Genomic DNA, 27,450 nt, shown 5'->3' on the forward strand with positions numbered 1-27,450 from the left:
CGCTGATACATGCTTGGCATGAGACACTTCTTTGAAGATGCATCAGAGAGGGGGAGACAATCTGTGAATGCCTTCTTTTATCCATTGGATTTTCAAAGTGTGGGCTTGTTGAGTTCACTAAGCAGATTTCTGCTTTTTGTGTGCTTATAGATCTGTAGTTAATTTTTAGGGTTACCTGCTACAAATGGCTAATTCTAAAATGAGGGCCTTTTTATTACATTTACAGCTGGCTTAGAATGCCAGCATTTTTCAGACTTTTCTGAATGTATTTGCCCCCACCTAACTTGCTGTCCTTTGAGGTCCTCAGTAACCACGATATAATAACCTGTTCCATATATGTGGAAGCTCCTGTGTCATGTGCAGCTTGTTACATATAAGGATCTCTGGAGTAATCCAACACATGCATTAGAACAAGATGACAACACAGTTTTGTATGCTCCACTCTTAAAGCCAGACTGATTTTTAAAAAGAGGGGGTGATAATTGGAAGGAACAGCCTCTTTTCCTGATTTTCTACTTTAATAAAATACAATTGGGATAATAGATTACTGGGGACACTGTGAAAATTCTCCGTTAGGGGATGATAAACCCATCCTTCAGGATCTCTGTTTTCCTGAAGAGATGTCTGACTTTGGGTACTTCTGCACTGTAGAAATAATGCAGTTTGACACCACTTTAACTGCTATGGCTCCATCCTACAGAATCCTGGGATCTGTAGTCTTGTGAGACACCAGCACTCTTTAGGAGAGAAGGCTAAAGACCTTATAAAATTATAAATCCCAGCATTCCGTGGGATGGAGTTGCAGCACTTAAAATGGTGTCAAATTGCATTATTTCTACAGCGTAGATTCACCCTCATAGGTTTTTTTTGGGGGGGGTAGTGTGGGGAGTGCACTGGCTTTCTCTAAACTGCACTTTGTTGTCCTTTACCACTTTGGATGGTGCATGCAACCTCACTTTCATTCTGTGCTTAAGTTGAGTATTATAATATTGGTAGCTGATGTTTATATATTTAGACCACCAGTTTGCAGTCTTTTAAACAGTCTTTTTGAAGTGGTTCTTTGAAATAACAGTTGAGTCATATTGGTAGACTAGAGTGATGTGATAATAAACTAAGGAATATTCACCATCAAGCAATTTGTTTCTCTATTTCCCTATGATAACTCAGGTTTGACCATCTGTGGACACAATTGTCTTCTGACTGCTGAATGGATGTCTGCCAGCAAAATTGTATGTCGAGTAGGGCAAGCTAAGAATGATAAAGGAGATATTATCGTCACTACAAGATCAGGAGGCAAAGGGACCTCAACTGTTTCTTTCAAACTCTTGAAACCTGAAAAAATAGGTATGTTTGCCTCAGTTTCAAAACAATATCTGTATATAGTTTTTTAAAATTGAAATGTTATCAACACATGTTCTAGGTACTGTATGTGATTTAATTTAACAAATTCTATGAATTCAGGAAGCCACGTTTATGTAGAGAGATTGTTTTATATAGCCTTCTATTGTCTACTTTGACATGCAGTTACACTCTAGGGTCCAAAAAAATACTGCAGAAATATTCCCGTTTGAGACTGGTTTAACTGCCCTGGTTCAGTGCTAGGGAATCCTGGAAATTGAGATGTATTGTGGAAGCAGTGCTTTCTGACAGAGAAGGCTAAATGTCTCACAAAACTATAGTTCCCAGAATTGAGTGAGGGCAGTTAAAGCGGTCTCAAACAGGATTATTTCTGCAGTGTTTCGGACCTAGGTTGTGTCAGGTTTTTTTCCATCTGCTTTCTGTTAGGTCTGTCCTCCATTGTTGGGAGTGAACCTGGCATCATGCATATGTGTATTCTTTTGTTGCTTTATGGCTCTCTTCTTGAAAAACTCTTGAATTCAAAATGTCTAAGCATTTCCCAATGTTCTTAAATTGAGCTATACGGATACTATTCTCTTTCCATAGGCTTCTGTATATTGCTAAGTTTTATTACATTTAGTAGGCATCCCACTAAGATCCAATTAGCCACATTTTGAAAATGCAGTTTTCTGCCAATTGATTGTTTGAAATATATTAAGTTTCTCATGGTGCTCATGCACATTGCTCAGTTGTTTATTCAGGGTGAAATGTAAAAGACTAATGCATATTTTTGGTAATGGTTTAACATTTGTATTATAGATTCAGGAAAGCAGAAACAATATGTGAGGGAAAGTGCTTTAATTCAGATAAAATCCTTTGATAGCTACACTGTTCTGCTTCTATTTGGGCTCCGTTGTTAGCCCAGAATATGACAATATGAGCCAGAAAGGAGAGGACCACCAGGTTGCATTTGTCTTATTCTTCTCAGATAATTTTCTCAGCATCTATTTTATACTTGTACAGCTTCCTTGACTTAGCACAGCAAGACAGAACCTCATGAGACTGGACAGGGCTTATTGTTACAAGGATATGTGTTTTGTTTTCTCTAGGTATCTTGGATCAGTCTGCTGTCTGGGTTGATGAAATGAACTATTATGACATGCGCACTGACAGGAATAAAGGGATGCCCCCTTTGTCTCTACGTCCCGCTAATCCTCTTGGTATTGAGATAGACAAGTGAGTACCACGATCTACATTCTTAGTAGCTTTCCTTGTATCAATTCCAGAAGGTTTCAAAGTTTGAGGTTTGTAGAAAACAAGTATAGCTGAATGGGTAGAAAATTTGACTTGGCTATGAAATGTTAGTGTTTCATTCCCAAATCTGACCTGATTTAACTGGATAAATTGCCCTTGTTTGGTTATCCAACAGATGAACTGAAAGAATAATGATATTTCTCTGAATGGTTACAAGGGGCGCACACACTGAACTCATTAAGCATGAATCAAAAAAATGAGGGCATGAAGGTGACAATCATGTTTGGGTACATTTGTTTAAAACTAGGATTGGCTGACACCAGTTCAGTTTGCACTTAATGATCTTAGACTGATAAACCATGGATTATGACCTGAAAAAGAGTTGGATGCTCATCTGGGTTTCATCTTAGTTGTTAAACAGATATTAAACCAGCTTCTCAGATAGTTGCAATGGGAAACTGGTTTGAAGAAACCATGACATTTCAAACTAGGCATAAGAAGGGAGGGTGAAAGAAGGAGTGCATGGCCACATGCCTCATTCTCCGACCAGTATCCATTCCACCAGAGATCATTATGATGTACCCTGATGTTAAACAAACTGAAACACAGATCAGAAAACATTTTAACACCTTGTAATTTCTAGAAAGCATGCCCAAGTCAGCCTTAGCATTCCAAATATGTAATCAAATCATTTTACCTGGTGGGCTTGTTGCTTGCATTTAGTCGTTTGTTTCTTAGTTTTCATGATTTTAATAGTAAAATATACAACAGTATTTTAATTTTATATTTTATATAAAAATGTATATTATTTTAATTTTATTGCTCAGATGATCACTTAAAGTTCAGTATAATGGGAAAGTTTGTAATGGTTGAGGGAGATAAAAGAACAAGGTAGTAAATTACAGTGTGCCTGTGCCATATGTGGGCATACTATATGCTGCTTCCTCCTTATGCAGAAGCTGCGCAACAGTGTAAACAATGGAGCGTGCGCCTGTGGTGCAGGCGCTGGCGTGCTGACACGTGCATGTGTGCCGACACATGCACGTATGCACGCATCCCGTTGTTTCCTATGGGGCGCAAGCATATGTGGATTTTCCCTTATGCGGGGGGGGGGGGGGCAGAACGGATTCCCCACCTAAGGGGAGGGCCCACTGTAAGTAAGTTTAGCTGTTCAGAGCAATAGCTGGTTTCTGTTTTATTTGAGTTTGTTTAGTGTGGGATCTGCAGCAATAGCTATAAAGCTATAAAATAAAAAATACGTTTTCCTTCGAACATTTCTTTCAGTTTTAATTAAAAAATTAGAGATTTTTCCACTAAGCTAAAAATCCTATTATTTTCCTTCCACAAATGCCACACTTTATATAAATGTGGCTTTTTGAAGAAATTACTATAGATGTGTCCCTGTTTTTTAGGCTTAGTATCATAGTAAGTGCTTGGGGAAAGTATCACTGCAGTGCTTCACCCATAATATAATTTTAGCACTGAGGACAGGTATACCAGAAAGATGTTGAGCTTTAAAATTACACTTGTCCCTCCATGTTTGTGGCTTTGACTTTTGCGGCTTTGGTTATTTATGGATTTTATTAATATTTTCTCTCTAAGAATAACTAGGTTGTCAGTGCAACTCTATGGTCAACTTTAACCAAAGGTTGCACTGGAGGAGCTAGAGATTCCTAGAGAGGTGTTCTCTTAGGTAAAAACATACAGTGTTTTTGTTATTTGCATTTTTCACATTTGTGGGGATCCTGTGCTCCTAACCGCAGCTAATGAGGAGGGATGAGTGTATATTGTTGGGTTTATCTGTATTTTATTGTTCTTGGAAAAGTACTGTAGTGAAATAAATATTTTATAGAATAAGTTTTATTGTAAAAATTATTTGTAATTAATGTCTACTTTCAGTAACTCACATTACAGTTGTAAGGTGAAGAGAAACAATTTTACTTCTTTTTCAGTACAACTATTTTAGTTGCTTTTATAGTTATGAGGCTCGGATATGTGTTTTTACCACAGGCTAGCAGTTTGCAGAATTTTCATTAAAAAAACTCTACGTAAAAGTAATTACCAGTAGCTTAGTTATTCTTGAATAGTGAAATTTGCAACTATAAGGGTATCCAACAGGTGCCTGAAAATGTAACTGTGGCTAATTACTTTTAAAAGTAACTTCTGCAGTGTCATAATAGTGTAATGAATATTTTTAGCATATGTGGAATACTGTATATACTCATGTATAAGTCTAGAAATTTTAGTCAAAAAATTAACCCCCATAAACTGTGTTAACTTATTTATGGGTTAGTTTAAATACTGTAGTTTAACTCTTATCAGAAAAGGAACTATCACCTTCTCTGAGCAGAGTGGCAAAAGGCAAGATCTTAGCCCATCCCAGGAGCATCTAAAAAAAACACCAATCCCTCTACATTCTGCTGTGGTGCCACTTTTGACCTTTTCGAATACCTGGGTGGGAAACCTGTGGCAGTTGCCACTCTTTGACACTGACCTCAAAGGAGCATCAAGAGGAATCGGGCTTTGAAGAATTTGAATAAAGACATTATCACATTATACTGTTATAGCACTATTATTTATTTTTTATTTATTTATTTAGGTATTTATATCCCGCCCTTCAGCCCTAATGGTTCTCAGGGCGGCTTACAATATTATTTTTAATCAGACAGTTCCCTGCCCTCAGGCTTACAATCTAAAAGACATGAAACAAAAGGAGAAGGGAAAGATGGAGGGAAAGGGGATGCGGTCCAGTGGTTCTTCTCTCCCTCTAAGGCCTGGACCAAGGCAGATGGATTGGAGGGAGGGCTCTTCCTTCTTCCAGGCTAGTCCTGATGGAGCTGGACTTGCCTGGCCAACTCCCTCTCAGGCCGGCAGATGGCAGTTGTGGAGGGCGGAGTTTAGGAAGGGGCAATTATAAGCCTCAGCCAGAGGGCTCTTAAGCATCACTAAACTACAAACCCAAGAATTCCACAGGAAGCAGCCATAGGAATTAAAGTGGAATAATAGCACTATAACAGTGTAGTATGACATTGACCTGACATTTGTGTATGTTTGCAGGCCTTCCTGGGTTAAAATCAGGCAAAATTATCACATTAAAGTTAAAGGCTATCCTCACTACTAAAAGTCACAATTGTCTTTGCTTTGCCTTTTCATCCTTTTTGATGTGTGCATTTTCTTAGCCCCAGCCACACCTGGTTGCCTCCCCCACACATCATGCAGCCACCATTTAGTGTTGTTCCTTCCGCATCCATCCAGCTTTTAAGATGGGCACAAACAGTTATGCCTTCTGGAATTTTGTAAGTTCTTTGGCATCATTTTCCTTTGCTTCATCCTTTACATCCTTTGTTATATGCTCCTACATTTTGCCCTCAATTTATCCACAGGTCATACCAAAATCCATAATTTTGGTACCCAAACCTATCCTCGACTTATATACTTATACCTATAGTTGAGTATATACTGTACTTAAAAATCCAACACAAAATAAATATTACTACTTCTAAAATAATGCTGCAACAATAATAAAGTGTGCATGTGCCTTCAAGGGCCACAGAATCACAAAGATGGCATTGTATCAAGATTGCAAGCAAATTTATGAGGGCAGACTGTATTGACTGAGGCAACAGTCCACTGATATTTGATTTCCGCTAACCATGCTCTGCACAGCTGGTCATCTCCCAGGCATAGGTTTAGCTGTGAGATGTTTTGACAACCATCCTGTTGGGTTGTTTTCTTTTGGCAGTTCTTGGTTGGTGGCAATAATAAGAAGTAATTAGTGAGCTGCAAGTCATGAAGTGCTGGGCTGTGTTTGACTTTCAGTGCAACTCTGTAATAACCCTATAATAGTGTAGGATGGACAGAGGGCACAATCACGTTAAATGAGGAGACATGAATCTACCTGAGGTCATTACAAAGCTGCTCAGTTACTCTTGGTGCACATAATCTGAAGGGGGGGGGAGTCAAAAGAATGGGGAAACAAATAAGTGATCTATACCTGCTTTTAAAGGATTTCTCTGCTTTAACAGAAAGATAGACAGTGTATCTTGCCTCTTATTTTTGCTCTGTTGGTATCTGTTGATATGGCTCTTCTCAGATTTTTTTTAAAGGATTAATTCTAAAATCCTAAATTATAAATTAAATCCTAAATTGATTATAAAATCTAACCAACATATAACATAAAATTCTAAAACCCTTGCAGGTTTTCAGCAGCATGGAGTTATCTGTTTTACTTCTTTGCCTGTCAGTGTCTTAAACCCTCCAGATTGGGCCATTTTTCAGGCAGTTTTTTGCCTCAGCAAGCCAAAAGCCACCAAAGTCACCTGAAAGTGTGACTGTTTGCTTCCTCTAACTCTCACTCCTACCCCTCCCAAATCTACTAAAAAATGTCCTAAAGAAATGGGCAAAATGATGGTTCGAAGTGATGACGTGGCACTTCAGGCACAGTGAAAAATACTGGTGTGGCCCACTAGGTTGGAGCAAGATGGTGGTGGCCCTGACTCCTGTGTAGTCACCCACCCCTAAAGTACATGATATGTTCGATGCCTAGCATGCAGCTGAAAGTTAATTTAATTTTTGCTTGTAAATGCAAGTTGAGTCTTTATTCAGAATTTCAAAATCTGAAATATTCTAAAAACCGAAGGTTTTTACATGGGTGGGTAAGATAGTGGCACCTTTGCTTTCTTATGGTTCAGTACACACAAACTCCATTTAATGCACAAAATTATTTAAAATACTGTAAAAAATTGCCCTCAAGCTATGTGTGTATGGTATTTGTGTGTGAATTTTGTGTTTAGACTTGGGTCCCATCTCCAAGGTATCTCATTATGTACTTATATGCAAATACAGGTATTCTGAAATCCATTTTTTAAAAATACAATCTGAAATCCCAAACACTTCTGGTCCCAAGCATTTCAGATAAGGGAGACTCAAACTGTAACTAAGGTGCTTTTAAAGTGATTTGATCCCATAGAACAGTTCCCAAACCCCCACCTGCCCCTTATAAGCATGTCTAAGCTATTATTAGATTCTTAGGGGGAGAGGGTGGGGGAGTCATTTTTATTGTTAAGGGGAGACATGGAGACTGGGAAAACTGTTATCTCTTGTGGTACCCTCACCCATAGGACAATCTTTCTTTGCTCAGATGGGGGTTTTCAATGGGTTGATTAACCACTTCCCTTCTCAAAAGAAATATGAAATTCAAAATCAAGATTCACCTATACAGACAAATGGAATTTTTATTAACTCTAAGCCCCTTAGCTCTTACAGTTAAATGATCAAGGGAGCAAGGCTGGGAAAGACCTCTGGCTAAGTATTAGGCAAACCAGTAGCAAGTGAGTTAGATCACCCTTTCTCAATGTGGTGATCTTGAAATGGCAGTATTGCTTGTGGATGCTGGGTATAGTAATCCAGCACATACCAAAAGCATATAGCAAGGTAGGGAAGGATATGAACCAATGGTCTGAGGCAGTGTCTTATGTTGAGAAGGGACCTATACAGTACATAGTAATGAATAAAAGGAATATTAAGACATACAACAAATGTAATTTTAAACTGCTGACTGTTGTGGTATGGGGATGGAATTTAACAAGTAATATAGCAGATGTAAGTTACCCTTTCTCTGTCTCAGAGGAAGGCACTGGCAAAAATCCTTTGAACAAACTTTGCCAAGAAAACCTCATGATAGGTTCACCTTAGGAAATAACTTGAGGGCACAGAATAACAAATATTAGATATACTCTTATCTGAAATAACTAATTCTGTCTTTTACCACCTAATATTCTGCCACTTTTTTCTGGTCATTGACGAGGAATTCAAAGGTATAGCCATGTTAGTCTGTAGAATCAGTATGTAGAGAGATCTTGTAGCACTTTTGAGACTAACTGAAATAAAGATGTTGGCAGCATGAGCTTTTGTAGACTTCAGTCTACTTCCTCAGATGCTTTTGGTGGAGTGGATGCCAGGGAGAGATATACAGATGGACTTGCTACTTCATTTTCATACCAAAAGGATTTTGAATTTGAATTGACATTCTCACATACCTATGGCTTATATATGTTTGTCCCTGGCTTCCACTCCACCAAAAGCATCTCAGGAAGTAGACTGAAGTCTAGGAAATCTCATGCTGCCAACTTCTTTATTTCAGTTAATTTCAAAAGTGCTACAAGAGCTCTCTACATGCAGACTGAGGAGCTAACGGTGCATTTCCACTATCTAAGGTTCATGTATAGATGGTGCTGTGAAGCACAATGGTAAGGGATACAGTAGTATTGCCACCTTTTTTATTTTATTGGTATTTCCTTATGACATTAACCATAGCCTTATTTTCTTTTAGCAAGGACAGCTTTTCCTTAGATTCATGTATCAGCTTTCTCCTCTGTTTTTTAAGTTCCTGCATGAGAGGACAATGAATTTAGGTTTTAAAAACCTAGCTGAGGTGGAGTGAAACTGATTGGTTTCATTTCCTTAATTTCTAATGACAGTAGATAGTTCCTGATTATATTACGGTGTCAGTGCTGAACAAATTCCAGCAGCGAATAAGTTTTTTCATGGTGGCTATGACTTGAATCTTAGGTTATTGGAAACATTTCCCATTCTCCTCCTCTTCCTCTGCAGTTACCAATATTTCTGTGAAAATGCGGACCCTCCTGATGAATGTGAATAGGACATGTTGGGCTCCTGGAGGAGGGCAAAATTACCACGAATTGGACTTGGACCCCTGTTGTTGTTGTTATGGTTGTTATGCTTTCCCCCCAAAATTGGGACACAAAGCAGCTTACAGATTAAAAAGCAATATAATTTAAAAGATACAAAAGTGGGCATTAAATTAAATTAGTATAGTATTATAACAAATCACTCATGAAAAGAATAAAAAGTAATTTGAAAGATTAAAAATGCTTTAAAAAGTTAAAAGTATGGTACCAAAACATTAAAACAATAAAAATAAAACTTTATGCAGATCCTTAAACATTCACAGCCAGCACTACAGAGATTTAAGAGCTCAACTACAAGATAAGATAAATTTACTTGACCAATTATATAGATAGAATGGTTCTTGGTTTCTTTCCTGCTCCCCCAGCTCCCCCATACCTTCTTCAAAGGAAAAAAATTGGTTTGGATTTTACACCTATTGAATCAAGCTCTTTTCTGCAAAAAATCAGACACAGCCAACAAGTTAATTTTAAGGGCTATATCTTTTTGCTGGACAAATGCTGAACTTCTCTGATTTGCTTGCTTTCCTGGCATCAGATGTAGCCTTGAAATGTGACAGTAATGATCAGCCCTAAATGTGCTTCATTTGGCTTGGTATAGTCTGTGTATGGTTTGTGTTCACTTACTGTGTCACTACTGGGATTTTCTTGGGAATGAATACAAAGGTGAAATATTCCCAGTAGCAGTATTTGTCCTCTTACTAGTAACTTCATTTCCATTTTTGAGGTCTACCTTGCTGATCATACACTGCCACCTAATGGAATATATGAATCTTTGTGGTAACAAAGATGATTGTTTTTATGGAGTAGTTCATTTCTAGGTTTATATGAAAAATAAAAAGACCACATTCTTAAACACTTTGTGTGGCTGCTGGTTAAAGTTTAATATTTAATATAGTGATTTTTAGCATTGGAAGACAATACCTTGCAGGGCCTAATATGGCTGATGTGAAATATTTTAAAATCCCATTTGATTTGCAGAAACGTAATTATATGCTCATTCATTGAAATGCATGGCAATTAACTGCAGTTGAAATGTGTCTTGTATTTGTTGACTGTATACCTTTGTTGCTGATTCTTCTTTTGTCCTTTGTCTCTCACTGAGTTGTTTTAGTGATGTTTTGCCACATCAATTTTGAGCATTCCATATTTGCTACTACAGTGTACCTCTCCTTTGGATTATTTCCAGAGAGCATCCTGGTCCTCTGTCCTACTATTGGCGAAAGTCCTTGTTAGCACCTTTAGGTCTGTGCTGTTTAGTCTGCTCTAGCATCCATTCTGCTGGTCTCCTGCATGCATGAGTAACAGAATACAGCTGGTACAAACATTTGCTCCTGGGGTCTGGCTGATACCAGACAGGGGGAATGTATATGGTAACATGGTTTGTTTATGGTGGTTGCCATTCAGTCTTTATTTACATAAAATGGCTCTTCTTGACCTATAAAATCCTCTGGAATCTAGATCATGTTACTTTTCGCGGACAGTATCCAGTAAAATTGCCTCATTTGGGTTTTAAATAGATTTTACAGAGTCATGTATACAGAAATCACTACCTTTGGACTGTTTAACTATTTAAAAGCTATATTTATGGACACATTCACATTTCTTTTTAAAATGAAAGCAAGGAAACCTTTCACTCTCTACTTGTTTAATGGCATCCTCATAAGAGAGGATTTCTACCACTTTTTTTTAAAGCACTTGCTTAAATTGAAAGTCCTGTTACCTGGTTTCCAATTTACAACTGTGCTGGTATGTTGAAGAAGATCTGTTTTGAACTGCTTGGTGCTATTCAGACTACTTAGTATTACAGATGGATGAGCTGCATGGGGCTTCATTTGGGGCAGTCACCTAAAACAATGCAATTTGGACTAAATTTAGATTAAGTCTGAACTCATTTTTAAGCTCACTCCTATTCTGATATTCAGATCTCAGTGCTTGTCCCATTGATTTGATCAGGAAAGGTAGAAAGCCTGAGATCTTCCCAATCCTTTTGTGAGCCCCCTCTCAGATGTCTTTTACTGTCTGTGGCATAAGAAATGTGTTGTTGAAATCTAGGGTCCCAAACACACTTCAGAAATAATCCAGTTTGAGACCGCTTTAACTGCCCTGACTCAATGCTAGTCAATTCTGGGAACTGTAGTTTTGTGAGACATTTAGTCTTCTCTGTCAGAGATCTCCGGTGCCACAATAAACTACAATTACCAGGATTCCCTAGAACTGAGCCAGTGCAGTTAAAACAGTTGCAAACTGGATTATTTTTGCAGTGTGTTTTGGACCTTGGTAAAGTACTAGAATTCTAGTGAACTAACTTTAGATTTAGAGCCATTAAAGGCTAGTTGGTTTCATCTACATCAGATAATTGCTTTTACACACAAATTAAAAGGAATAGGAGGACCACCTAGATAACTTACCTTGTTTGAGGCACAATGTGTTCCCCCCTCCCAAAGTACCAAAGGATCAACATTTTAAATCTATAACTGTTTGATTGACCACTTTTACCAAACCATCTGTAGCATAGAACTAACCTGGGAAATGGATTTGAATCTTTTAATTCCCATTTCAAAATGGACTACATGTAGTTTGGTCTTCCACCCCTTTTAAATCCAGATCAGCATTGATTAGAGAAAACACCATGAAAATTCTACACAAGTGGTACTTGACTCCAGTGAAGCTAGCCAGAATGGTTAAAAATGTTTCCTCCAAATGTTGGTGTGGTTGTAATGTTAATGGCACATTTCTACACATGTGGCTAGACTGCCCCAAAATAAACACATTTTGGCAATTGGTACTTGAACAAATTTAATTGATTACCAACCAAGAAATAAAATTATGTCCAGAAATGTTTTTGTTATCAATATATGTAGACACAAACTCAAATTTGAAACATAAAAACCTCATAGATTCCTCATTACAGCAGCCTGTAGAGAAATTGCCAGATGCTGGAAAACAGGGGAGGTATCTTTAGATAAGTGGTGGGAAAAGGTGTGGGACCTGTGGCTACTAGAAAAATTGTCTGACAGAATGGCAAGTTACACAGGACAACCAAATCAGTACCTTTCATAGACAAATGGTTCCCACTCAGTGACTTTATAAACAAAGACAGAAACAAGAAAAGACAACCTCCATCTCATCTGAACCTTTGGTCGGACATTCTGGACTAGATTTACACAAAGACAGCACTGGAATTTAAAATGATCACTTACACTGAATAGAATCCAAGAAGGGGACCCGCAACACAATTCAAAGTTGTGAGATGAATTGTTTTATGTTGCTTTATTGCTGTAATATGTTTTGTATATAGTTTGCTTACCATTTTTTAAAATAAATGTTAAGAAGAAAGCAAAGGTTCAATGCAAAAAGAGAAGAAAGGAGTTTTATTAAAGAAGATAGAGGATTGAGTTTGCATGTATAGATTTTTTGGGAGAAAACAAAAACAGTGATGTTCAAAGAAATCAGAGGGGAGAGTATAGGTATGGTTTAGGAAAGAAGTGAATTGAGTTGTGAAAGAGAGGACAAACATTGTGTAGGTAGGACAGACAGCAGGGCATGCCTGATGCTGTGTCTGCTTTTTTTAGGCCACAGCTTATAAATCAGCCAATACTGTGAAAATACTTCCCACCACATGTCTCATCAGGGAAAGTAAAGGACAAGGGACATTAGTAGGTGTCTTTCATATGTGAATAATCCATGGATAATCTGAAGTACTATAGATATTGTAATGCCATATTACCAGTGCTTTTTCTTTGTAATGGGTTCACACAATCAGACATCAAGTCATTTAGTGTTGACAAATTACAATACAAAGTCAAACTACAGTAGACCCACCTCTTATGCAGGGGATCCGTTCTGGACCCTCCCATGTAAGGGTAATTGAGTGTATGGTCAATTCTCATTCAGAATAATGGAGCATACTCCCGCAGCGTGCCCCCCATTATTTTGATTGGGGTTTGCCTTCCACGTGAGCTCAAGTCCGGAAAGGTCAAGCCCGCATAAGGGGCGGGCCAGCTGTATGTGTGTGCATGTCTGATCGGCTCTTTAGAGGACCCTTATGTGGAGGCTTACCAAAACTGAATATTATTTACACTGCATGCTTACAATGGAACCAACCTAAAGCAAGATCATTTGAAGTTAGATTTTTCTAGCTGAGAGATTTTTATTTTGCTTTTATGATGAATTAGATACATTACAGCATTTGACATTTTCCAGGAGTGCCAGCAGAGTCTCCCTTTGGTTATTAGCTGATGTTTGCCACCCAGACTTGCAACTTTCACCACTCAAGTAAGACAGATATGCTGGTCTTGCTATTGTTACTATTACAGCCTGACTATGGTGCTTGAGACAGTAAGCAAGTTTGGAGAAGTTAATTCAGCAGTGGAATGTAATGAAAACATAACACATGATGAGTGGAGCCAACTCTCCCATATATTGTCATCCAGACCATTTGACAAGCTGTACTACGATCATCAAACCACTTATGAGGATAGAGTTCTGTTTATATTAATGGAAGTTATCTGATGATCTCCAGCCTGTTAGTCTCAATTGGTTGAGATTAAATAAAATGAAATTTCTTTTGTAGATGCTTTTATAAGGCTGTAATCAGCTTCCATATGCTAGAAATTGATGCAGAGCACAGTATTCAACATCTTTCCAGTGCTCATTTTTGGAAAGGGACTTCTAAAGACTCCTTCAAAGTTGGCATGATGCACACCAAGCTCAAAATGCTGGGACTGATTCTTATTTTATTAAGCATGTACAGTCAGTTTTTGCAATGTACTGTAGTTAGTTACTGGATCTGCAACCAAACAGGTGGGGATGAGGAAGAAGGCATCCTTATTGCTGCTTATTTAATATATATATATAATGCTTGGTTTTCAGCCAGTTTGAGGAATCCCACATATCAGAGGAAAGAACTGGCAAAACCACCTCTGAGTATTACTTGCCTAAGAAAATCCTATTAAATTTGTAGGGGTGCAATGTTGATAGGTGACTGGAAGGCATGTACACATGCACATAATCCCAAAAACAGGAAACAGTTGAGCTAACAGTGTTTGTCTTAACTAGTGAATCATAGAATCATAGAGTTGGAAGAGACCACAAAGGCCATCCAGTCCAACCCTTGCCATGCAGGAACTCTCAATCAAAACATACCTGACATTTGGCCATCCAGCCTCTGTTTAAAGACCTCCAAGGAAGGAGACTCCACCACTCCCCGAGGGAGTTTGTTCCACTATTGAACAGCCGTTACTGTCAGGAAGTTCCTCCTAATGTTGAGGTGGAATCTCTTTTCATTTAGCTTGCATCTATTGTTCTGGGTCCTATTCTCTGGAACAGCAGAAAACAAGTTTGCTCCCTCCTCAATATGGCATCCCTTCGAATATTTAAACAGGGCTATCATATCACCTCTTAACTGTCTCTTCTCCAGGCTAAACATCCCCAGCTCCTAAGGCGTTCCTCATAGGGCAAGGTTTCCAGACCCTTCACCATTTTAGTCGTCCTTCTTTGGACACACTCCACTTTCTCAACATCCTTTTTGAATTGTGGTGCCCAGAACTGGACACAGTATTCCAGGTGGGGCTTCACCAAAGCAGAATTGAATAGCACTATTACTTCCCTTGATCTACTATACTTCTATTGATGCAGCCTAAAATTGCATTGGCCTTGTTTGCTGCCGCATCTCACTGTTGACTCATGTTCAACTAGATCCCTTTCACACTTAGTCTTGTTAAGCCAGTTGTCCCCAATCCTATATCTTTGCATTTCATTTTTCTGCCCTAAGTGCAGTACATTACATTTTTCTATGTTAAATTTCATTTTGTTAGCTTTGGCCAAGCTTTCTAGTCTATTCAGGTCATTTTGAATTTTTATCCTGTCCTCTGGTGTCATCTGCAAATTTGATAAGTATGCCCCCAATTTTGTCATCCAAGTCATTGATAAAGATGTTGAATAGCACTGGGCCCAGGACAAAACCCTGTGGGACCCCATTGGTCACTTCCCTCCAGGATGAAAAGGAGCCGTTGTTGAGCACCCTTTGGGTTCGGCCAGTCAACCAATTACAGATCCATGTAACAGTTACCTTGTCTAGCCCACATTTTGCTAGCTTGTTTGCAAGAATGTCATGGGTAACCATGTCAAGATATGTTATATCCACAGCATTCCCTTCATCTACCAAGCTGGTAATTGTATTGAAAAAAGAGATCAGATTTGTCTGGCATGACTTGTTTCTCTGAAACCCATGTTGACTTTTTTGTGATTGTGGCATTGCCTTCTAGATGTTCACAGACTCTCTGTTTAATTATCAGCTCTAGAATCTTTCCTGATATTGATGTCAGACTAGTGATTAAACTCAAAACAACATTGGGCCAAAACAGACTGCAGAAATAATTCAGTCTGAGACCACTTTAACTACCCTGGCTCAGTGCCAGGGAATTTTGAGAACTGTAATTTGTTGCGGTACCAGAACTCTCAGCTTCAGAAATATTAGCAACAAGTCAGAGATCCCTTTCCTCTTTTTTAAGTGGAATTGTACCTGTCTGCTTCTAGTGAACCTACACTTAGTACTGGGCACTACAACTTGGGTAATGCCTCAAAATTTGATACAGTGTTTTTGGTTATCTAACATGATGTCTCAGTGGGTAATGGTCATCACAGACATCCTCGTTTATTTATGGCTTTATTTTTGAATTATGCTTTATTGCAAAGTGTTGCTGGGCTGTGAGATACTGGAAGGCAGCAGTGAGTAAAGAATAAGGATCATGTTCTTGAAGAGAGAAGTTAAAATTGATACCTCACATATGCAAATTACTACATGGATGTATTCTTTCACATGAATATATCCCATACTGCTGCATGGTTCCTTCATATTTCTCCAGCTATTTTAGAAATATTTTTCTATTTCTCCTCCTCAACCAGAGGAGATATGACATAGTCTTGGTTGCATGGAGTAAATGTCCCCAGAGGACCTGACTGTACAGGGCAGATTATATGGGAGGAGGTGATCCTGTAGGTAACCTGCACCCTAGCCATAAGGTTTTAAAGGTAACAACCAACAATTTGTACCTTGCCCAGAAATTAATTGGCAGCCAGTGGAATGATATTAATATTGGTGTGATAAGATCACTCATTGTAGTCAATCCAGCTGCCATGTTTTGAACTAACCGAAATTTCTGAACCTGGTACTATGTACAGCAAATTGCAGAAATCAGCCTTGAGTTTACCAGCATGTACACTACCATTTTTAAATCCTCCAGCTCTAGGAAGCGATATAGGTACTCCTGGCTGTCACATCTATCTGAGCTGTCATTTGGGTGATAGATTGAGAAGCACTCCCAGGCTGTGAACACAGTATTTCAGGGGGAGTGTAATCCCATCCAGGACATACCTCCAAACCCAGATTAGGACCCTTAACAGAAAGCACCTCCATCCTGTCTAGATTCATCTTCAGTTTGTTTTTTCTCATCCAACCCCCTACCTTCTCCAGGCATTCATTCAGAAGAGACACATTATCCTTAGCTGAGGCTGTTTTTGAAGGCATAGAGAAATATATTTGGATGTCATCAGCATCATGATAGTACCCTGCCCCATGCCTCCAGATGTTCTCTCCCAGTGGTCTCATGTAGATGTTGAACAGCACTGGGGATAGAATGATACATTGTGGTGTGCCATATAACAGCTCCTTTCCTTGAGGAGCAGCTATCTCCAAGAACCACTATTTGGAACTTGCCCATAGTATAGGACCAAACTACTGAAACACAGTGCCTCTGATTCCCAAATGCCTCAGGCCTTCCCGAAGGATACCATAGTTGATGGTATTAAATGCCACTGAAAAGTCCAAAAGCACCAGCAGAACACACTCCCTCTGCCAAAGCTCAGGAAAATATTATCCACTAAGGCAAACATAGTGGTCTCCATATCCTTCTCTGAAGCTGATTTGAAATGGATCTAGATAGTTTGTATAATCCAAGATTGCCTGGAGTTGGAAGGAAACTGCCTTCTCAATCACCTTGCCCAGAAAAGGGAGGTTTGATACTAGTCTATAGTTGTTTAAGTCCAGGGAGGGTTTTCAAAGTATCCCCCCTTAAAAAAAGATTAAACAATATAAAATTTAAAATTATATAACTATTAATTGGGAAGCTTAGTTACAAGTTGTCTGTAGCTACACGGTGAATTTTCTAAACATGATATCCATAGTTAAAGGACAACATGTACAAATACACAGTTAATACTACTGAACATGACATCCATCAAACATGAAACATAAGTACATTTTGAAAATTCATGTGATACAAAATAGTGTAATTTACCGAGTGGCATGCACCTTGGATCATTTCAGTGCTTTGTGGGGGGAGCTGTTCTGATAAAAAAAATTCCTCGTTGTTAAAACAGAGTTAAATGTTTTTGTTGCTGTGGCGTTTTAAATGGTAATTTGTATTATTTTACATGTTTAGCATTTATTTAAATGTTAAGTTGCACTGGAAGTTTTAAAACTGAAAGGCAGGATAACTAAATAGATAGTACTATAGTACAATTTAAGAGATTTACTACTGCAGTGGAGGAGGGTATGGCAGTGTAGCTAAATTTGGTGTTCAAGAGCAAGATAAATTATTAATAGTCATCATTAATGATATCTGAATGGAACCTCCATCTACAGAGAAAGATAGTGGAAAAAGAAGGCAGGGCTTGGTCTACATTTTCATCTGTATTTATTAATACAGTGAGATATCTCGTTGGAATTTGTTAGGAAAATATGCTGGGCTAGATATGCATTATGCAATAAAGACGTTTTCCTGCTGTATGTGTAAAAGAAAACCAAAAATTTTATCAGAAATTTCAGTACAGCATGTTCATTATTTTGGGTTGTAAACCTTTACTTGTAATTATTGTGTGCCTTCAAATCATTTCTGATTTATGGCAACTTTAAGGCAAATCCTATCATGGTTTTCTTGGCAAGATTTGTTAAGCCGGGGGTTGCCTTTGTCTTCTGTTTAAGATGAGCAGGGATTCAAATCCTAGTCTCCAGAATTATAATCCAGCACTCAAACCACTACATCACACTGCCTCTTGAGCCCATAAGTAGTTGTATTAGATGCGTTTAGATCCAGTTATATTCATGCATACATATTTTGGGTGGAATTAATACTTTGTGTTTATCTAAAGGGCTATTTTTATGTACACCTGTCCCAATAAGAGATCATCCCACCCCCATAGCCTTTGTTTCAGGAAATATTTCTTATTTAATTTTCAGAGGAAAATTTCCACAGAAAGAATTGGAAGCTCTATTTCCAGGGATGAGTGCTGATTTCACCAGTGAAAACTTTTCTGCTGCCTGGTATTTGATAGAGAACCATTCAACAACAAGGTTAGTTTAATATTTAAGAATAATCTAGTGGTTTCTGACGGAAGAATATCAGTAATACTAGCTATGAGCAGAAGGAGGCTGAAAGATAGTAATATGTAATGAATTGCATCACAGTAAAATCCAGATTATGCTTTGCACCCTAATTCTGAGACTATAGGAGATTATTTTAGATTTGTAACCAGTTCATTATGGCTCGTAATTAAGCAGTTAGATCCCTGTAGCAGTAAAATGACACTAAAACGTTTTTCAGTACCTTGTTAGTACTTACTGTCATGTAACAAAAGAGACAGTGGACATTCAACAAATACAAATATGTTTGTTAGGATGCAAATGCTGACAAAAAAGAGTTTATTTTACCTATTTATCTCCTGTATACATTTCTGATGACCTGTATAAAAATTACAGTTTTATACCTACTATTTTATAGATTCCTAGATTTGAAATAACAAGCTTTTTTCCCTTCCATGTCACAGAATCTGTTCCTCTACCCATAATTCATAGATGGAGCTCATTGTTATGTATTACATAAATGGAATAGGCTTCCTCTTGGCAGGTTTGCTGAGCCACATATATTTATCATTATGACAAGAATAAACAAAAGTACATAGACAAAAAACTAAAAATTTAAAAGGCAAAGATCCAGTTATTGTTTCAGACTAGTAATAGCAATGAGGAGATGAAAGATCAATAATAATGACATTTTAGTTTGCTGAATCATGCTGTTGCAGACTACTTCTATTTGTCATCTTTCTTCCACTTCAAAAAAGGGGACAGAATGGGAACCCTTCCCCCTCTTTTTTGGCAATCCACTCTTCATTATCTAGTGTTTTTAAAACACTGTAAATGACCCATACCACAATCTTTGTTTTATCTTCAGGTAAGATAAATATGGGCAGTACGGGTACTTTTATGTATATGTGGAGACCTAACTATTCTCAATCTGTCTCTTTCTTTCTTTTTGGTGAGCATTCCTATGTTTTCTTTATTTTTCTTATCTGTTCCAAAGGTTTCTGATGATAGATTGACATGACTGTGTTTTTCACATGACAGAACATGTTGGATTTAGTTCTCACAAAATAACCTGACAATTTATAGCTTCTGTCATGTATTACCCAACACTGTAGTACTTTCCAATATGGGAAGACAGCTGCGGTCAATGCAGTAATGTTTCCCAAGGGTAAATTTATCTGAAGGTGATTGATTAAGAGCATGAAGGTTAATAGGTTAATCTCCTTCTAAGTGTGCAGGTATTGGTGTTTGATGACCTGATAGTCATTTTACGTGTCTGATTTACCATTTCTTGTATGAATGTCATGTCATTGCTTTTTTCCCTTCTCCGTTGGTTTTAGTTTTGATCAGCTTAAAATGGCAGTAATGAATTTGAAGAAACAAGCCAACAAGAAGAACGAAGGCAGTCTACAGTATGTTAAAGGAGGCCTCAGCACCTTTTTTGAAGCGCAAGATGCTCTGTCAGGTAAGTGTCAGAATATAAAAAGAACTTCAAAAGAATAATTGATTATCTCACCTTTACAATTATGTACAGAAGACTATAAGGCCAGTCATGCATTGACTAAATTTTAGTGTTTTAGGTGGCTAAGATCAGTGAGTGTATACGGGTGTGAAAGAGTCAGACAAAATGTAAATCAGTAGAAAAGAAGGCCTGCTAGGTGTTTTAGGAAGATTTTATAATTTGCATGTCAAAAATGTCAACCAGTTATTTCTTTGGATTGTCATTAGCCATCAGAGGAGCTGCTCATGCTAATTTACAGCAAGAATTGAGTTTTCTATATTATTGAAGTATGAATTGGCATAAAATACACACATTTTTTAGAAATTAAATGTGTAGATAATGCTTTATATGTTCTACTGATCTTCAGCACAGTTTCATGGTTCCCTGAATTCAAGAATTTTGCAAAGATTCTTTATATTTTTTATGAACTGATATTAATTCTCAACCAGAAAATATTCAGTAGTTCATAAAAGGAGAAGGTCTGTTTGCTTCTCCTTCTAATAGTACAACGTGATTGGAGGAAACCACAGTGTATTTAGAAAATAAGGCTTTAAGAAAAATTCCTCTTTTCAGTATGTTCCTCATGAACTTGTAAGATGATTTTTTCTTCCCTGAATAGCAGCTACATTATGGAATATGGTTATGGAACACATACAAACTGAAACCTTGCTGTTTAGTTTTAACTCGAATAGACTCATTCAGTCAGCTGTTGAATGGTGAGTCAACGTGAAAGTAAACTCCATTGATTTAGTAGGTCTTCACTAGTCAGGAGCAACAATATGATTTAGGCTTACAGTGGCCATGGTGACTTTGGGCAAATCACACTTGAAATGACTTGAAAGCATGCAACAATAATGAGTTACATCATTTATTGAATTTTAAATTGCTTTTATTGGTGTACTGCAATATAGAATCAGAAGAATACCATATACATTCATGTAAAAGTAGACACCATGTACTGTATAAGTCAAGGGAATGTTTTAGGGCCAACATCATGGATTTTGATATGACCTGTGGATAAGTCAAGGGTAAAACTTGGGGGAGGAGAAGGTTTTAACACTGGATTGAGAAAGAAGGAAGTAGAGGGAAATGGGGTTGTTTAGTGGCCAGGGGAAATCCAAGGAGGAGGACGATGAGAAGAAAAGTTTTTAACATCAGATTGGGAAGTGGTGGAAATTGGGTGTTTAATCAGGGGAAATCCAAGGAGAAGGCGGAGAAGAAAAGGTATTAACATTGGATTGGGAAGTGAAGAAAGTGGAGGGAAATTGGGTGTTTGGTGGTCAGAGGGATTGAAAGGAGGAGGATGGGGAAAGGAAGTTTTAACATCAGATTGAGAAGGGTATCACCACACACATACACAAACACACACACACACACACACACACACACCTGGCTGGGAAGTTCCTTCAGAAATCATTGCTGAGGCACAGAGAGTGGGACATCGGGGCTACTTTTTTAAGGGCCTTTCTAAGCAGTATTACTGCTTGTTAACTGCCCTCCAGTCGATCTGGACCCATTGCAACTGTATTGACCAGTATATAGTCAAACCCAGATTTTAGGGTCAATTTTTGGGCATAAATCTTTTGATTTAGTCAAGTATATACAGTAAGTATACTATACTTTCATGTAGGAGGTGGCTTCATTTTTTAAAAGCTTGGATTTTTCCATGTCATTGACAATATAAAAATAACATAAGTCACTTTAATTTTACACTTTTCATACTTACATGAAACCAGTAGTGCAGTACTAATTTAAAAATTAATCCCAAATATTTCCTTCTTTTTATCTATTGCCTTTTTTTAAAGCAGGCATCACTTCTGTTAAAGGACTTTTGATAATTAGTCTTCTAAGGTAGCCATCTCTGTTTTTTCTGAGATGAGCAGTATTTGTATGTTAGGAATTATTGTTACATGCCAACAACTTTATTATGGAGCCTGTGTGGTAATATATATATATATGGCCTTGGACTGCTACCTGCCCAAGAAGGGTACTAACAGAAGATAGTCATTTCTGTATTAAGAGATACAAAGCAAGCCAAAATAGCATATTTGCAATTCACCAAGTTATGATGCTGTATAAGCATTTCAAATGCTCAGGAAATCTGAAAATGGAAATCAGTCAAGTAAAAGATAAAGCTTTAACTGTTTTTTGTCTCCTGTCAAGCAGCTCTTCCTCTAAGGACATACTTTGCATAACATTTTATTCTTTGGTGTAACAACATAAAATCAGACTGTTTTATTTTTCATTTCAGAGCAGTTTTGAGACATTTAAGTGTGATGGTGGCTTTTTATCAAAGTTTGTTTAGGCATGTGATATGAGACATGTTAGCATAAACTGATTATCTAGTCTGGATTATGTAATGGGCTCTTTTTAGCTTATTTGATCTGTTTGTTATCTCTTATTTTCAAGAGGCTAGTTTGAAGCATAAAGGAAGGATCTTCTCAATTATTAGTGGGAAAACCACAAATACTCAGTCACACTGTTCTCAAGCAAGACTCATCAGAGGTTTCAGGGGTTAAACATTTATATTTTTTCAATAGGTCTTTATATAAGGAAACCAGTGCCTATGCTGAATTCCATGCCATATCTTTTAGCATGTATTTATGCTCAACCCTGCCCTTGATATATTCTGCAGTTGGATACTTCAGGGGTCATTAGCCAATGGCCTGGAGACCAACACCAGTCCACAGACCACCACTCTGAGTAGCTCTGCTAACTCTGTAGCAGAGAATAATAGGACAAGGAGAATAATCTTGGAAAGGATGTTAAAAATGTCTTTTTTCTCAATCCAAATTGGATGGCAACTTCAAAATCTTCCTGTATTATACTTTAACTAAGTAAAAGAACAACTTAAAAATGAGAACACTGGCCAGGCAATGTGTCATTGGTGAAGGCCAGTGACTTAAGAGAAAATTTAAAGGGAAGTTAAAAGGTGATAAAAGATATATTATGTTTGGTTTGTCTTGTTCCAATAGCACTACACTGATTTTTTATTTTTTCAGACTAGAGGTATCTCTTGATGGTAAGACTGACATAAACTAGCACTAGTATATAATATATTTGCATCTGGTATCATTATTATTATTATTATTATTATTATTATTATTATTATTATTATTTTCTTATGTCCCGCCTTTCTCCCAATATAGGGATTCCAGGCAGCAATAATTTAAACACTAAATTCTTGTTGGTATCCAAAATGTAACTGCTGTATGCTACATTCTACACAGTGTGTTTGTGAATGTGTATGTATATATGAACATCTTCACAACAGACATTTTATCCTAATTAGAAGATTGATGAGAAAACATGCCCCCCATAGATAGATTCCTGGCTATATGTTTAATATCAAAGATCATAGAGCAAGGTAGCAGCAATAGAGTTTAGAAGTCTGGAATATTTGGCTCTCATCACAATGCCAGCTTCACTGGTTCACAAATACTCTAGCAAACATGTACAATTGAGATCTAACAAAAATAGAGCTCACGTGTGTAGCTTGCTCAGTAAATCACTTTGCATTTAACAAAATGTTTTATTCCAGCAATCCATCAAAAACTGGAAGCAGATGGAACAGAAAAGGTTGAAGGATCCATGACGCAAAGACTCGAGAATGTTCTGAACAGTAAGTTACATATGCCCAGAATCAACTAGTTGTAGACTTTAGGATTTATAATGGGCCTTCTTCTTGGAATCTGAAGTCTGGTGAAAAACAGATTTCTAAAGATTTATGGCGCCTGATCATTTACCAGCTGAACCATGATAGCTTGTGGAAGTTTTCACCAGCTGTAAGATTAGTCTGGAAAAAGAGGAGGGCTTCTTTTGTGTGCTCTAGGTGTTCTTTACGTGTTTGAACAAAGAATTAGTAAAATCAATATATGAATATTAAAATGGAATAAATGTATTTCTGCTGATTTACAGATATTAGCCCGGGTTTGGGAGCATTGTCTGGAGGAGGTCTTCATATGGCAGGATCTTGACTTCTAAACCAATAGGTGGGATCCAGAGTAGCGTTTAGAAGTGTTTTGCTTGTCGTGGAGGGAGGGGAGGGAGGAAGTAATATTCATGATTCCTCCATCATCTTGCTGTCCCCTATAATGCCTGAAAAGCTGTTCTGGGGGACTGAAGGACCCTCAAAAGTTTGATGAGAGGTAACACAGTCTGCTGGGGAAAGGTGAATCAACAAAGATTTCCTCCCTCTCCCTTCTTCCAGTTAGTTCTGGATCGCAGTGCCTTCTGTGAGTGGAAAGAGCTCTTCAGCTCATGAAGTAGTAACCCTATTGATTTCAGTTACTGACCAAAGGAAATTTATCCAGGTGGAATGCTCATTTTCATCAATGGTTGTCTCACTTGATCTTTATTATTAACCAAGTCAAAGCTTTCAGAAGAGTTTCTTTTAATACATGCCACATGATTGCAAGGATTTGGTCTCTCTGGATGAAGTCATTGAGTCATCCAGGGAATCTGAGCCATAGGATGGTAGTCTATACTGTACTATTCAGTGTTGCCTGATGTGTCTTCTCCCAATTTTTACTGGCTGGTTTAACTTTAGGAATACTTCTGATATGGATTTAAGTAAGATGTTTTTCTTATTTGGTTAAGTGAAGACTAAAACTAATTAAGCTTAACAGTAAGAAAAATTTATAAAAATCTATAATAAGAAGAAACTAAACCTTTAATAGCTGGAATTATGGAAAAATCTCAATTAATTTAATCTCATTAAATATACTGCTAAATTAATTAATTAGTTAATTAATTGCAGTTATTAAAATTCAAGGACTGAATTCTGAATAAGCGACAAGATGTTTTGTTTGTTCATTCCCCCTTTTACAAAATTCAGTGCTAGTTCAAGACAGATGAAGTGACCTAGAAAAAAGGAACAATTTATGCAGGAACAATTTGGTAGGGATTGGACAGGCAGTTTAACAATTATAATCAATTTCTTTTCAAGGGATTGTACATAATGATATAAGGAGGGATCAGTAGGGGAAAATGTCCACTGGCATATATAAGCAGGTTATTTTTAAAAATTATATTTTTATGAATCTGCAATAACTGCTTCCCATGTCTAAACCTACCTCAATGTAAGGGATATTTCCATAGAATTTCATCCAGGTAACTGGCCCACTGTGTAAAATTATGAGCACATTCTCTGAGCAAAAGAAGTGACATCAAGGCATTTTCTTTTTCTTCTTTTTTCCAGTGTCAGGGTGATAGGTGGAGAGTTTGGGCCAGATCTGAAGTGGACATGCTTTTCATTTGTCTTACTACTTTTGTTGAAAATAATAAACTTTGAACAGTGATACACACTAAATACTTTTGTCACATTGATATCTAGCTTGTCTGATTTATTGGGACATCTTTTCCCCTAAAGGCAGATTTAAAGTGGTGAATGTGTTTGCAGCGTTTCAGTTCTGTTTCAATGAAAGGATGACCTGGAGAACAGTTTATCCAATATTTTAAAAAGAGTCATTTTTAAGTGCCAAAAGTAATTAAAAATACAGTTTACCAAATGTGACATTAGAAAGAATGTAGCAATTCTGACAGTTAACTGGAACTTGCTTCTGACATCAGTAATCTTAAATAATATAAGTTAAAGGATGTTTAAATAAGATGCTTTTTAAAATTAATTTTGGCTGTTAGTATTAACACGATGATATGTATAGAATGGGACTAAAATGTTTATTTTTCACCAAGTCACTGTTGTTTTGGTTAAAATTGGCATCATTTTTTTCTAATTGAAGTGACATACTGTTAATTGCTTTAGAAAATGTTCTTTTAAGAGAACAATTCTGAGAAGAAAATACATTTTGTTTTGCTTTATTTGTTTTTAAATAATCTTTTATATGATTTTAAATTATTTTTATTATATAATGGAGGGATTTAAAATTGTTTTTTAAAAAATTATAACAGCTTTGACTGATTCTGTGTGGAAGCCACTTTGGGTCCCAGACTGGGAGAAAGGGAGCATGTGAATGTAATAAATACATAAATAAATTTTCTGAAAGGTTGCTTTTGTATATATATTGTTATCTTGTAGCTTTTTGCTATATTTTTCTTTATTTAGTATTAAGTTTACATCCTGCCTTTATCCCTCAAAATGGTCATCAAGGCACTTAACCACAATACAATTTAAATAAAAAGAAATGCAATGAAAGTGTTCCTAAAATGCTGCAATTACTTACTACTTTCACTTATATTAATGATTCTGAAGCCTCTTATTATGCTTCAGTGTGCTAGTTCATGTTTTAAATTTTAAAAAAACAATTCTGAAAAACAATAAAGTTGGTTATAAATGAATTGCTCTGAACATGGAACCGTTTGAAATTGTAAATGAATAATGCTATGTAAATATAAATGTTTAATTGCATGCATATCAAAAGCATTTATTGAGCAGAAGATCATTCAAATTATAGCTCAATGTCACCATATTTCATTATTGGAATATTGTTTCCTCAAATAGTTATATTCTTTAACCTTCTCAAAATCATACAACTTAATTCAGCTAGCATTTTGTAGTATTTCAGAAAAATGGAAGCTTTAGCTACACCAGGTTTGAGACATCAGTTAATTGTGAGATGTGTTCCCCCATCCATAAAATGTAGTAGGACCAGCCCTCCTGACCAAACAAAGTTTCTTGCATTAGGGGCTTGAAACTCCAACTCCAACGGTGTTTAAACATTATTTAGATATAACAATTATTTTACAAAGGCTACTTTTAACATGAGCAGGCCACCCACAGTGTTGACGAGAGAAAATGGCATGCAAGCCACCCAGAGAGACTGATGTAATTTTTTCATCTTTGCTTAAATTATAGTCACTAGACCAGATAATGTAGAAACTTTTACAGGCAGGCATCAAAAGAGCTAAAAACATTCACCTTTTTCTGGCAAATTAATGATAAGTCACAAGTTTGAAAGGGGCGTGTGTGAAAAAAAAAGTCTTATACATCATTTTTGTTTCAAGTGAAAAGGACAAAGGCATTTTTGGTCAATCTGAAAATGCTCTAGTATACTGCATTACAGCAAGAAGATTGGATGATTCTAATTGTTCGAAATGCTGGTTTGAATCAATTCCTGCATTTGAAATGGCTTCATTCAATGCCTCTCAAGACATTTAAAATAGCTCCTGTTTAAATGATTATGTTTATATGGCAATCCAGTAAACAGTTATGGATCTGCTATTTGATAATTCAGAATTATGGAAACTAAATTAAAATAAAAATAGAATCAGAACCACTTGTTCTGGTTGTTTACTATACATTGTTTGTTTACTGTACATTGTCATTT

The 27,450-nt window shown here is 37.0% G+C and overlaps 1 protein-coding gene across 2 annotated transcripts in view; it reads left to right on the forward strand.

Moving 5' to 3' along the window:
- Positions 1-27,450, forward strand: part of EXOC2 (exocyst complex component 2) — a 97,932-nt gene that overhangs the window by 5,202 nt on the left and 65,280 nt on the right. For both annotated transcript variants that reach the window (XM_042462642.1, XM_042462641.1), the window contains exons 3-7: positions 1,168-1,344; positions 2,448-2,574; positions 18,541-18,654; positions 20,004-20,128; positions 23,706-23,786. In XM_042462642.1, coding sequence (XP_042318576.1) covers positions 1,168-1,344; positions 2,448-2,574; positions 18,541-18,654; positions 20,004-20,128; positions 23,706-23,786 — 624 coding nt within the window. The remainder of the gene's footprint in view (positions 1-1,167; positions 1,345-2,447; positions 2,575-18,540; positions 18,655-20,003; positions 20,129-23,705; positions 23,787-27,450) is intronic.

The sequence above is a fragment of the Sceloporus undulatus genome, chromosome 4 (genome assembly GCF_019175285.1).
Source record: "Sceloporus undulatus isolate JIND9_A2432 ecotype Alabama chromosome 4, SceUnd_v1.1, whole genome shotgun sequence".
Classification (NCBI taxonomy): domain Eukaryota; kingdom Metazoa; phylum Chordata; class Lepidosauria; order Squamata; family Phrynosomatidae; genus Sceloporus; species Sceloporus undulatus.